The 13,330-nt window shown below is 43.1% G+C and overlaps 1 protein-coding gene across 2 annotated transcripts in view; it reads left to right on the top strand.

The window, feature by feature from the left end:
• Positions 1-13,330, top strand: part of MINDY4B (MINDY family member 4B) — a 50,096-nt gene that overhangs the window by 9,589 nt on the left and 27,177 nt on the right. For both annotated transcript variants that reach the window (XM_066589675.1, XM_066589670.1), the window contains exons 2-3: positions 3,007-3,125; positions 3,231-3,258. In XM_066589675.1, coding sequence (XP_066445772.1) covers positions 3,013-3,125; positions 3,231-3,258 — 141 coding nt within the window. In that variant the 5' untranslated portion in view covers positions 3,007-3,012. The remainder of the gene's footprint in view (positions 1-3,006; positions 3,126-3,230; positions 3,259-13,330) is intronic.

The following is a 13,330-nucleotide window of genomic DNA, read 5'->3' as shown; positions in this document are numbered from 1 at the left end:
ACTTACCGAACCTACAACATAGAACACATAACGAGATGTGTAATCAGCAGTAAATACAGCAAGTGCTGGCTTCACACGGGGCGGAATGTCCGCAGCGGACATCCTGCTGCAGATCAGCCGCAGAATGCCTGCCCCCAAATGGTGCGGGTTTTAAAGCGGGTTTCTTCACAAATTCCTGTGCAGAATTCACCCCACATTGAGAGGGGACAATTTCTGTAGTGGAGATGGCGATACAATTGACACGTTGCAGATTTGAATTCCACGCCGCAATGAAGTTTCCGCACGGGTTTTGTGGGGGTTACTTCTACAGCATGTGGACTATATTTTTTAAAATTTCATCCATTTTGCTGCTACTGTAAATGCAGCGTAATTTCCGTGCGGAGAGTCCGCACAGAAATTCCACCGCAATTCCGCCCTGTGTGAACCCAGCCCTATGAAGCTGAAGCACAGGCAAATAACGGCAGTCAGTGTCCTGTGAAATTTGTTTAGGTATCATATAACTAAATATTCAGATACTTTAAGAACGTGCTGAAAGATACCAGAAAACGGGAAGTGGAATATGAGAAGTCATTAGTGTGCAGACCTTTGTTAATATGCTTTTGTCCTCCACTGGCATTATCACAGCTATGACAGATTTGAATGAAAGCTGAAGGTTTTAGCTGTAGCACAAGCAGCCAGGGAGCCAAGCGTTCCTGATAACCTCGGTTACCTTGCCATGGCAGAAAGGCTTGCCCTCACTTGATCTAAACAAATCTACCTAGGAGCTCATATCAAAGTGTTCCTTTCATCAGTTCTTGCTTAAATAATGCATGAGAAATTTACAATGTATTCATGTATCTTTGTTATCTCATAAAATCATATCTGGAGTCGGAAAACTATTTTATGGTCCTCAACTTTGCATAGAGAGTATTTCCATGGGATCCTAAAGACCCTAACACAATGTGGGACATTATGGGGAGACACTGAAGTAGTGAAGGATTCAGAAGTGATTTGATGACATAGTCATCTGGGTCCACACGGGACTGATTTCCAGTGGAATGTCCTCAGCGGCATTCCACTGCAGATCGGCCGTAGAAGGCCTGCCTCCAGACTCACACCATTTGGTTTTGAAGTGGATTTCATCACTAATTCCTGTGCGGAATTCACCCCTTCGTTGAGAGCAGAGACAGCGATACAAATGGTATGCTGTTGAATTGAATTCCACACTGTAAGCCAATTTCTCCACAGGTAGTGTGTGGGTTATTTTTGCAGCTTGTGTACGAGATTCTGAAAATCTTGTCCACTTTGCTGCTACTGTAAATGCTGCGAATTTTCGTGCGGAGGGTCTGCACAGAAATTCTGCAGCAAATCCGCCTTGTGTGTAGCCCACCTTAGGCTATGTGCTCAAATATTGGTGAAATCTGCACTGAAAATCCACAGCATAAATTGACGTGGTATGGATTTAACAACAGATCAATTTATACTGTCATTTTTTTCAACATGTGAAAGGAAGTGTCTCAAAATCCCATCCGCTTTGTTGCTACTGCAGCAGCCAGTGCTATACCCCCTGCACACACAGGCATTTTGTGTACACAAGTAGTCTGGGAACCTTTTATGAACTTTCATCGTGGCAGGTCCCTTTCTTCACCTCGGGACAGGATTAAAGGACCTACAGCAGAACCTCCAAATTCAAACCACAGCTGCTGCAGAAACTCCTAATAAATTAGCCTATACAAATGAAATCCCATTTATAATAGAGGAAGCAAAAAGAAGTACTGAAGATCCTGTCCACAAACACAGGGAATAAGGTCTGGGAAGATTTCATGTTTTTGCAGTGAGACTCTACTTCCACTGCCTGAGAGCTTATTCACACCAGCAAATATCAGCCGGTGTTTTCATGGATTCCAATGCATCAGATCACACAGGCGTATTCCCGCAGTGTAGAAGCAAACGGCCGGGCACTTTTACGCTGGGCAGGAAAGATAATCCTAGAACTATCTCCCTGACTGGACTACGGCCGCTGTCATAGACTCCTATTGGCGCAGCCGTGAGAAGGGAGGTGTGAGGGAGTTTAGCAGTGTGACTACTAAACTCCCTCCACCTTCTCTTCTCCTCCTTGCCCCTTGCTGCTATTTGCAATGGGAGAGGGCAGGGCGCCCCTCCAATTGCAAACAGCGGCAAGGGGCAAAGAGGGGGCAGGAGCTAGGCAAACTAGCTCCCACCATGTCCCACCTCCTTCCCTTGCAGAGAGCCAGCGAGGGGAATGGAAGGGGGAGACAGCTTAGCAGAGCTAAGTTGTCTCCTCCTGCCCGATGGCATATATGCCGAGCCCATGCATCAGATAGTATACACTCGTGTAAATAAGCCCTGATCAAGAACTAGTATGGACTTGTAAAAAATAGTCACAATTGAATGTGGTGAGAGGCGTAGCTTAACTCAGGTGCCCAGGTGCAAAATTCAGCTCAACTTTTTCCCCCAACTGTACCCGTACCCATACCTAAACTGTGCTGTGTATAGCTGCAAAACGAACTTATATTTATAACACTCAATAAAAATGCTTTACTACCATGTAATGTGAAGAGGAGAGCCTTTCTCTGATATAAAGTCATGCGTCTTTAGTGTAGGTTTATAGAGGTCAGAACCGATCAATCTTCGTCTCCATTTCATTGCAGTAAATGCAACACAATATGCCATAAAATAATCTCTTCTTTGAGCACAATTCACACATTTAAATAATTCATACTCCGAGGAAACAGATATTTACTCTCAGACAAAATTAAACGTGTGTTTTGTTAAAAAAAGGGCTGATGATCTAAATTTGTACAGTGAGGAGAAAGAGCAGACAAGTACGTCCATCGCTGATAAAACTTTAATCATTAGGTATCGGTGTGAGTTTACAGCCTACTCTCAATGGTGACACTTCGTCAGTAACTTTCTGGCTGGCCTTTGTTGAGGATGCAATGTCAACCTTTGATGTCCATTATAAAAGAGGGATCTACTTATTCGGCTTCTCTATGTCCCCACCAGCTTCACATGGACAAGAGACCTTTGGCCACAGATCCTATATTAAAAGCAATGGAACTAGAAGAAATTGAAACCAAAATTTCTGCACTGGACAAATGGAGAGCAATATTCAGTTCTCGAGGGTGAGGTGATCAATCATACTAGGAGGGTAAATTACATTGCAAGTATTGATTTATTTCTCCAGCAGAAATTTGCAATATATTTAAAGTATCTTTTGTTGTTGACAGGTTGGAGGTTGTAAATCCAGGATATCAGGTAATTATAGTTAGTGTATAGTGCAATAATCACCATTGACTTATGTGAGATGCAGAAATATATGACTAGCAAGGTGGCAGGTTTACATGATGCAACAAAGTATCAGGGCTGCCAGGCCTTGGCAGGTGCTCTGCCATCATCTCTGTTCAAGTAGTTATTGTATTTGGCAAGAACAGTATCTTCTTTATACAAAATGTCATATACACAGAGGTAAGCACAATATATAAATAAATATAAAGGTCTAGAATAGCAATTTACAGAGATCTTGTTGGCAGGTAAATATTGTGAGACAGGGGTGTATTTGTTACAAACAATTACAATGTACATTAATGTTATAATCATGTGTTTTGAATGCATTCCTCCAGTTTACAACCACATTGTATAAAGGCTCATGCACATAGCAGTGCAGTAATACATCGACCCTAGTATCCTATTGGTCCATACTATATATCCAAGCATCTTTAATTTTACACTGAGGCACACAGAGGTTTTCTTATTCATGGATGTCATTGCATGCCATATTATAGAGATATACTTTCCTAGAAGCATGGCACTACAGCAGTCAAAGATCTGTAATGAACAGTATGGTATATGGAGACTGTAAACACAGTATTGGGGTGGTTTCAAATGTAGTGTTTTTGGGAAAAACACCACAGAATTTTTTGAGGCTGTTTTTGAGTCAAATTCAAAAATTAATCCAGCAGGAAGTAGATGTGTAAACCTTCCCATTCTCTTTAATTTACTTCTGGCTTGGGCCAAAAAAAAACTGCATGAAACACTGTGAGAGATACTGTGGCTTTAAAAAAAAAAATTGCATGAGAAACGTCTCATAGGAATTGCATAAACAGCAGTGGGCACATTCTCAACATAAAGAAGCACAAGGCAGGGGATTACAGATTCCCAGTAGCTGTCCCAACATGCTGTAGATGAACTGCACAGACACTTATGACTCTTCTCTATAGTGTTCTACAGCAAGGATAGTAAGGAAATAATGTACAGATTGCTTCCCCCAATTCTCTATAATAATACAGCGATCCTTCAACATACAATATTAATTGGTTCAGAGATGACCGCTGTATGTTTAAAATATTGTCCGTAACTCTATGAAAATCTGGTAATTGGTTCCAAAGCCCCCAACATTACAACGGAGCACATAACTGATACAAATAAGCAAGTTCTGACATATAAAAGTCAGAAAGAGCTGCTGGATGCTCTAAATTACTTTCTGCATTGAGGACAGGAGCTTCTCCGGGGTTCTGTACAGAACACAGTGTACCAGGAAAATAACATGGAGCTACTCTCATTTGGTGTCCAAAGAGACAGCTGATCCTGGCTCAGGGAAAGGAATAGCACAGAACATGTAGGATCGCACGGCAGTAGAAATGTTCTACTAGACAGCCAATCAGAGCATGTACTTCTGGGATACAGGTGTTTTACCAGTGAAATACACATGCTGATTGGCTGCCGAAGATCCAGACTGTCTGTGGGGATGGGAGAATTCCCAGCATTGAGATTGTATAATCTAGGAATCTGCATGTAACATTTTCACAGCAGAGCATTGTGCAGAGAAGCGTAACTTATAATAACAAATGTCTGTATCACACAGAAGTTACAGAATGAAAAGATGAATGTCATTACGTCTGCTTTCAGGAATTGTTAGTTTTCTGCCAATACTCAGCATCATTTCCTCACTAATTACCAAACAAAACTTCATTTTCTTGAATGGAAAAGAGGATCTTGAGATGTAGGGAAAAAAAAAAGTCCTAGGTTTATAAATGCATTTTAGGCTTGGAATATATGAAACTGGCTTATAATCAGAAATGTCTAAAATAAACTCAACGCCTAAGGTGACTTCATATATGGGATGATTGTTGGGCACATAAACGTCCAACAGTCATGTCAACGACTTATCTCTCCTGTGCCTTCACACAGGAGTGATAGTCGTTCAGTGAATGGGGCTGCAGATCTCTTCCAGCCACCCATCTCCATGCACTGTGAACAGGTAGTTGTACAAAAATGAACACTGAGCAAGAACTCACTTCCAGTGAGCTGAAACAAAGTGAATAGTGACTACTGAGTGATTTCTTGCTTAGCGCCGTGTCACGTTCCATGTTTGCATGGTGCAACTGCCGATGAAAATTGTATTTTGAGTGATATTTTAGCCTATTGTTGTTCTGTATAAAGCTACCCTAAAGGCTCCTGCAGACGAGCGTAGGTGTATATACGCTCCCGAGAGCATGGCGTGGTTGCGCTGTTAAGGGAGTGCTATCACGTGCTTTTAGCATCGCGAGTTAATGTTCTTTTATGCGCTGCTGAGCTCATTCACATCGGCGCAGGACACACTCGTGCCGTGTTTGAGCTGACTGAGTAGCCTAATTTTGTGCGGATGGGATGTACATTTGCACACCCCCATAGACTCCTTTACACAAAAATAGAGCATGTCTCGTATATTTCACGTGCGCAAACATTTTGCATAAAAACACAGAATGTGATGAAACCCATTGAAATCAATGGGTTCTATTGTCTGCGGTTTGCACAAGCGATTTTACGTGTGTGAAAACGTGCGCAAAAACACTCGTCTGCAGGAGACCTAATGGCCCTTTTACACAGGGCAATTATCATTCAGAATCATTTAGATTCCCGCACACCCACAATAATCGTCCCGTGTAAACGCATGCAGCAACCGAACGAAATCCATTTTGCTTTTGCTTCTGAGCAACTGTCTGTTTAGGGCTTAAACAGACGAGTATATATTGCAATATGCTCACTCCTTTCTTTGCAGAGTGAACAAGTGTATTTTGTGCGCATACCTGCACAAATTAGCGTATTTGCACAGGCACTGCTCGTTCACATAGGCGAGGGAATCACCCTGCCCTGAATTAAATGGCTATTTAGCCTAACATGGTGTTCGTGATCATGGGTTTATGCAGTGTTTAGCGCATGCCCGCGCACTCAGATGTGAATGTTTGCGCCCCTCCCATAGACCTCTATAGGTCTCTATGGTGCGCAAATACGCACAAGATAGAGCAGGTGCTATTTTTTTGAACCTGCGAAAACAGCAAGCGCGAAAAAAAGAGATGGGAATGAACCCATTGAAAAAAATTAGTTCTGTTCTCTGCATTTTGCAGATGGGATTTTCCTGCACACAAAAACTAGCAAAAACAGCCTGCTCCAAGTCCATTGCTGCAGCGCTGTGTGTGATGCCAGCAATACTCGCTACTGTGTAACCGCACTGGATTGGGCATCACTGGGACGAGTGTCGGCATCATATTCCCCACAGCTCGTCCCGTGTAAGGGTCAACATGTCGGTGAGAGTGCACCCATATTGTTTTCTTTTAACATGAGTTCAGATGAGGCTTTCTGTAATCAAAGTAATGCTCCATCTTTAGATTTGTAGTAGGTAATTACATGAGTAACAATTCCCTAATATCTGAAACGGCTCCTGTACAAGCAGTAATAGTGCATTATTCACCTTGGAATGTGAGCAGAATTAGCAAATTGCATGTAAACTTGTAAAGATTTGGAATAGTCTTTATAAGACATTATTAGCTGACAATGCTTCTTCTGAACAGTCCCACATGAAAAGTGTAGAGAATATAAAACTCTAGAGTTACCACTGTTGTGCTCACATTAGTTTGACAAGTACATACTACTAAGGAATTACTATTTATGTAATTTCCTACTGTGGCTGGCCATAGTATTGAATAGAGCAAAATGCATTTAGGAAACATATATACACAATCTGTCTAAATGACTAGACCCCAAGGTAACGGGTGGTCAGGAAGGGGGGGGGGGGGGGGGCAAACATCAGTCCTTTCAATCCCCTGTCTGCACTAATTTGTGTGATTTAGGCTTTATTCACAGGAACGTACATCAACCGCATTTTCACGGCCAGATGATATACGCTGCCCATCTGATGCATTGGTTTACAATGCATCAGTTCAGATGGGCGTATTCCCGCGGCGTGAAAATGTCCGGCCGGCAAAGATAGTGCATACGGTGCGCATTCTAGTCGGGCGTTTCTACGCCGGCCAGAAAATATAGTTCAAGAACTATCTTTCGACAGCGGCTCCCATATACTCCTTTGGGAGCCTATGGGAGCTGCAGGAGAAGGGAGGTGGAAGGGAGTTTAGCAGCATGACTGCTAAATTCCCACCTCCTTCCCTCCTGCTCTCTGCCCCTTGCCGGCCGGGTCATTCCATGTCAGTTCAACCAACGCTCCCAGTCGACCATCTCAGATTTCAATGAAACTTTGCACAAAGATAGACCCTGACCCTAAACTAAGATAGCCAGAATATTAGGCTTCAAAGTGCTTTGGTTCACGAGCTACAGGTCTTAATCTAGGGGGTTGTCATGTGATTACAGCGCGCAACCTGAAAAAAGTGGCGATTTCAATCTATTGCCAAGCCAGTTCCAATGACTCTAAAGCAATGAAACTTCATACACTAGGAGAACTTTTGGTGCTGAATCCAGCTAAGCTACTCAGACTGCCACTCTTATCATTCTGCCACCATTGCATGTCAAAGTAGCTGAAAAATTCTATCGTGCAAAATAAAACTCATGTTTTAAGCAGTAATAACTCATAATCAATGCAATCCAACTCAGCTATGAATTTATCAATGTGTACTCCATAGAAATGTTTCTCATTATTCCCATTATGGACCCAAAAGGATGCATAGCTCTTAAGATACAATGAGTCAAAAATGGCAAAAAACTGTTTTATGCAAATTTGTACCTTTTTTCAGAGGCAAAAATCGGAATGTACTCCATTTTTTTTTTTTGCTCTATTTGAAAGAGAATTTTTTGCTCTACAAGATTCGATGTTTTTCATTATGTTCCCAGACCTTCTAGATGGGAAATTTTTGTTTTGCGTTTTGTCATTAAGCTGCTTCATAAGATCTGTTGATCAGCCGGCATGCTACAGCTTGACATGGCATCCAGCAGTTGCGCTTCCTTTCTGCTCATTTTTCACAATCAGTCACTTGTAAGCTATAGTTATTTATTACACAAATGCTAGCCTTAGATAATCTTAGTATCCAATATGGATAGAGTGCTAAATAAGCCCAGTGATCACTGTAATATACCACAATCATTATGCAACACTCAATGATATTCTGACCATCTTAGGCCAAAGCTTGTGGCTCACCTGAACTCGCCATGCAATTTTTGATCACATAAGTTTCTTGAGCACAAAAAGTTGTCTCATTCCAAAAATAATTTACCTTCTCATGATTTCTAAACTAATTATACATCCATGCAAAACTTACACTTATTTTATTATTTGACCTCCGCGAGTGCATAGGACCTTCACAGGCATTGATATTTTCCCATCTAGAAGGTCTGGGAACAAAATGAAAAACATCGAATCTTGTAGAGCAAAAAATTCTCTTCCAAATAGAACAAAAATGAAAAAAAAAAATGGAGTACATTCCGATTTTTGCCTCTGAAAAAAGGTAAAAATTTGCATAAAAATGTTTTTTGCCATTTTTGACTCATTGTATCTTAAGAGCTATGCATCCTTTTGGGTCCATAATGTGAATAATGAGAAACATTTCTATGGAGTACACATTGATAAATTCAGAGCTGAGTTGGATTGCATTGATTATGAGTTATTACTGCTTAAAATATGAGTTTTATTTTGCACGATAGAATTTTTCCGCTACTTTGACATGCAATGGTGGCAGAATGATGATAAGAGTGGCAGTCTGAGGAGCTTAGCTGGATTCAGCACCAAAAGTTCTCCTAGTGTGTGAAGTTTCATTGCTGTAGAGTCATTGGAACTGGCTTGGCAATGGATTGAAATCGCCACTTTTTTCAGGTTGCACGCTGTAATCACATGACAACCCCCTAGATTAAGACCTGTAGCTCGTGAACCAAAGCACTTTGAAGCCTAATATTCTGGCTATCTTAGTTTAGGGTGAGGTTTAGAGATGAGCGAACGTACTCGGTAAGGCCGATTTCGCAATCGAGCACCGCGATTTTCGAGTACTTCACTACTCGGGTGAAAAGTACTCGGGGGCGCTGTGTGTGAGCCACGGGTTGCAGCGGGGAGTGGGGGGGAGAGGGAGAGAGAGTGGGCTCCCCCCTGTTCCCCGCTGCTACCACCCGCTCCACCACGCCACGCCCCGCCCCCCGGCGACCCCGAGTACTTTTCACCCGAGTAGTGAAGTACTCGAAAATCGCGGTGCTCGATTGCGAAATCGGCCTTACCGAGTGCGTTCGCTCATCTCTAGTCAAGTTCTATCTTTGTGCAAAGTTTCACTGAAATCTGAGATGGTCGACTGGGAGCGTTGGTTGAACTGACATGGAATGACCCGGCTGTTTGCTAAGTTGCTAAGCTTCCATCCCGCCTCCTCCCATTGCCGGTAGCCGACAAGGGGCAGAGAGGGGGCGAGAGCTTAACACAAAAGCTCCCACCCCATCCCCTTGCCGAGAGGGGACAGAAAGGGGGAGGTAGTTTAGCAGTTGCACTGTCGAATTTCTGCCCAACGGTATACCAGGCTCATTGTATACTTGCCGGATCCGGGCCATCTGAACGGACGCACTCATTCACTCGATTGTTGGTCGCTCTATGGCCGTGACAGGGCCGACCAAAAATCGCCTACGCTCATGTGAAAGAGCCCTTATGGCTTCTTCAGATGGGCGTGTTTGTGCACGCATTTGCGTACATAAAATGTGCACGTGCAATATGCAGATAATAGAACCCATTGTTTTCAATGGGTTCATTCTCACTTCCACTTTTGAAAAAACTAATTTTCGGGGAAAAAAACCAGCATGCTCTATTTTGGTGCACATTTGCACATCAAAGGCACCATAGGAGTCTGTGGGGGTGCACAAATGTGCATCCAATACCTGCACAATTGCGCAATGAACTGCAGGGAAATTGCGCTGCAGCCCCAAAATTCCTTGGTCGGCAGAACTACTATTAAAGACTTTTAAATTTATTGACAGCTGAGCACTGCCTGTGATTGGTTCCTGCGCTCAGCTCTATTCAATGAATGACTGAGCGCTGCCTCTGATTGGTCACAGTGCTCAGCCAATCAATCAGAGGCAGAGTTTTCTTCTGGTGGGGATTTTTAAATCCCCTGCCAGAAGAAAATGCTTTAGTACAGTGCCGGCTTTACAGAAAGAAAACGCGCCGGACCCCTGACAGCGCCGCTAGGTGATGGATTTTTTTCTACACCTAGGGCTTATTTTCAGGGAAGGGCTTGTATTTCAAGCCCTTTCCCGAAAATCACTGCAGGGGTTGCCAGCATCTCACTGCTTTCAATGGAGCCGGCTGTAGTGCCGGCTCCATTGAATTCAATTGGACAGCATTGCAATCCTCTGCCACAGCAAGTGACAGCTGTGGCAGGGGAATTCTTCATCCCTGTGGGGTGTCCCCTTGTCACTAAACACTGTGACAGTGCAGTCACAGTGTTCAGAGCTGTGGCAGAGGATCGCGATCTTCTCTGTATGTTGTTAATAGGGCCGCCGCTGCTGCTACCGCCAGCCCCATTGACCAGAAGGTGAAACCCCTGGATGTGACAGCATCCAGGGGTTTTGCATGCAAAGAATCCTGATGCCGCAGTTAGTTGCATTTTGCAATTTGCTGTCCTATTTTTCACCTGTGCAAATTTTTTGCTCAGGTAAAAATCGGACATGTGACCGCTGCCATTAAAAAGCATTGGTTCTAATAGACGCGAAGCGCAGCAAAAAACGCCCTTCTGACTGAGCCCTTAGCCCACCAGAGTTACTAGTATTAGTCTGCTGAGAACTTTTGACCAACAAGGATGCTGGAATTTTTTTTGCACCTTAGACTGCCAGGTATGCTATCATTGACCCTTTCCCTCTTTTGATTCATTTACTCCCAAATAGTTTTGATATTGTATCACACGTTAGATCTTTAAGGCGTGGATCTATAGTTCAAATGGTTTTTAGGCTTCTTCTGCTATTGCCTGATTTTCCACATTCCTTTGGTGTTCCGAGCTTTGCAGGCCTGCATGAAGCACTGTCTTGTTAAATACACCTCCATCCATGGCGCACCTTATCCATTCACCAAGGTTTAAAGTGTCTTATTATCTGGTAATCGAGAAGACTTGGGAAGGAAATATCTTGGCAGGTCTTGGTAGGGAGGCCGCAGTTTCCATTAGTCATGATAAGAAGTGCCTCCATCTGTGACTTCTTCTGTTACATTGCTATTATGAATATGTGTGCAAAGGTCCATCCAAATGGAGGCGCCACAAAGTTAAGTTACATTGAATTACTGCAGGAAGAAGTCAGGAGGAGACCAATAGTAAGTGACCCCCCCCCCCCACTTTATTGCAACCGAGAGCTAAATAAATGCAACAGTAGTAGTTTGGTACAGATCCTTGCACAAGTATGCGTCAGGTATTGAATTTATGGTAATGTCATTCAAAATATGCTTGCAGGATTTGTGTGGTTTTTTTTTATATAATTAATTTTAATTATATTATATTATTCTAAATATATTCACATGTGTGAAATTAGTTTGTTTAAGGAAAACCTAATATTTTAGAAAAAAAGTACTTCTAAGGCTTCTTTCAAACGAGTGATGCGCACCACGGCCGAAAATTGCATGCATGAAGAATTGCCGCGATCGAGTCCAGTCTTAATTAGCGCTTTCTCGTTGAATAACACAGATGTATTTGCAAAAAAAATACACTGCAGCACAGAAATCCCTCCGTCGGCAGGCATCCTTGGAATGACTACTAATGCTTAGATAGAGCCAGCCATCTTCTCTCCGGGCATTGTACGCAGCTAAACTCCCTCCCTATTTGTTCAGCTCCCATAGGAGTCTATGGGAGCTTCCAGCGTTTCTCGGCAAAAGATAGAGCATGGCTTATCTTTTCACGCATTGTATAAAATCAGCGACCGAAAATGTTCCATTTTTGACGGCTCAATTTTTTCAACACCTGAAAACCGCACATGTGAATGAATACAATGGAATCCAATGCTCCGCATGGTCGCGATTTCTGCACGCAGCTAAAATAGCTGTTGTATATACTCTCGTGTGAAAAAGGCCTAAGACTGGGCTCACATGGCCCTATGCGCAAAAACCTGTGTGACTCAAGCAGGGCTTTACCACTGTGGATCCGGCAGTGAGCCTACCTATCGCTACATATAGCATTTTACGGACAGTGAGTGAGTACCCACTGTGCCAACTAACCAGTTTGGCTTTGGGCAAATCCTAAGGGCATTATTCTGACGATTCCTTGGATTTCACCCTTTAACCCCTGTACAGGGATCTGGAATTCACTGTGGTAAACTGAGCAGGCCGCTATCTCCTGGAGTAGTCCGGTGTAGTTGACAGCTGACTCACGGGAGTCAGAGACACCGGTGCAATGCACAGCGAGACAGCTAGAATCCAATCCAATCGTAATACAGGTAATAAGTCCCAGAATCTGGGCAGACACAGGAGTCAGAAGCAGAAGACCTTTGCTAGGTGACTGAAACAACGCACACCAATACTCAGGTAAGGAGGAAGATCCCCAGCTCAGCTAAATAGGAGGGCAATAGTCTATTGCTCTGCAGCTGGGCTGAGAGCACTGGGTAGGATTAACTACTACAATACTAATGGAAAGTACACAGCTACAAGCCCACTCATATAGGAGGAGTAGAGCGACACCTGCATCTGCCAGGAAAAGCAAAAGGGCAGCAAACGTGGGTAGCCAGCCTAACATGGCAGTGATATTGATATGCTTTCATGCGCAGGCTTCCTTTTTTTTTTGTCTAAAGTTCCTGCGCTGTCGCTTTGCAACGGAGCTTCTATACTCCACCCATCCACAAGGTAATTGCCTATGGGCGGTGATGATTACACACCTATAGAGAATGCAGCAAAACGGAACATGCTTTGTTATTTTTTGTGCTTGTGCATTAAGCAATTCTTACACGCAAATGTGAGCGAAACAGCCTGAGGCAATTTGATTGCTTGCGAATTACCACGTATCACATGCACATACATTACACGCGTGTTACGTGGTAATCTTTACTCATGTGAGCCCAGCCTATCATATTATAACATATTAATGTTAATTTAATTCCAAATTGTCCCCGTGACATGAAAGAAAAA

The sequence above is a fragment of the Eleutherodactylus coqui genome, chromosome 1, assembly GCF_035609145.1.
Source record: "Eleutherodactylus coqui strain aEleCoq1 chromosome 1, aEleCoq1.hap1, whole genome shotgun sequence".
In the NCBI taxonomy this organism is placed as follows: Eukaryota; Metazoa; Chordata; class Amphibia; order Anura; family Eleutherodactylidae; genus Eleutherodactylus; species Eleutherodactylus coqui.
This window is presented reverse-complemented; position numbering and strand designations above follow the sequence as displayed.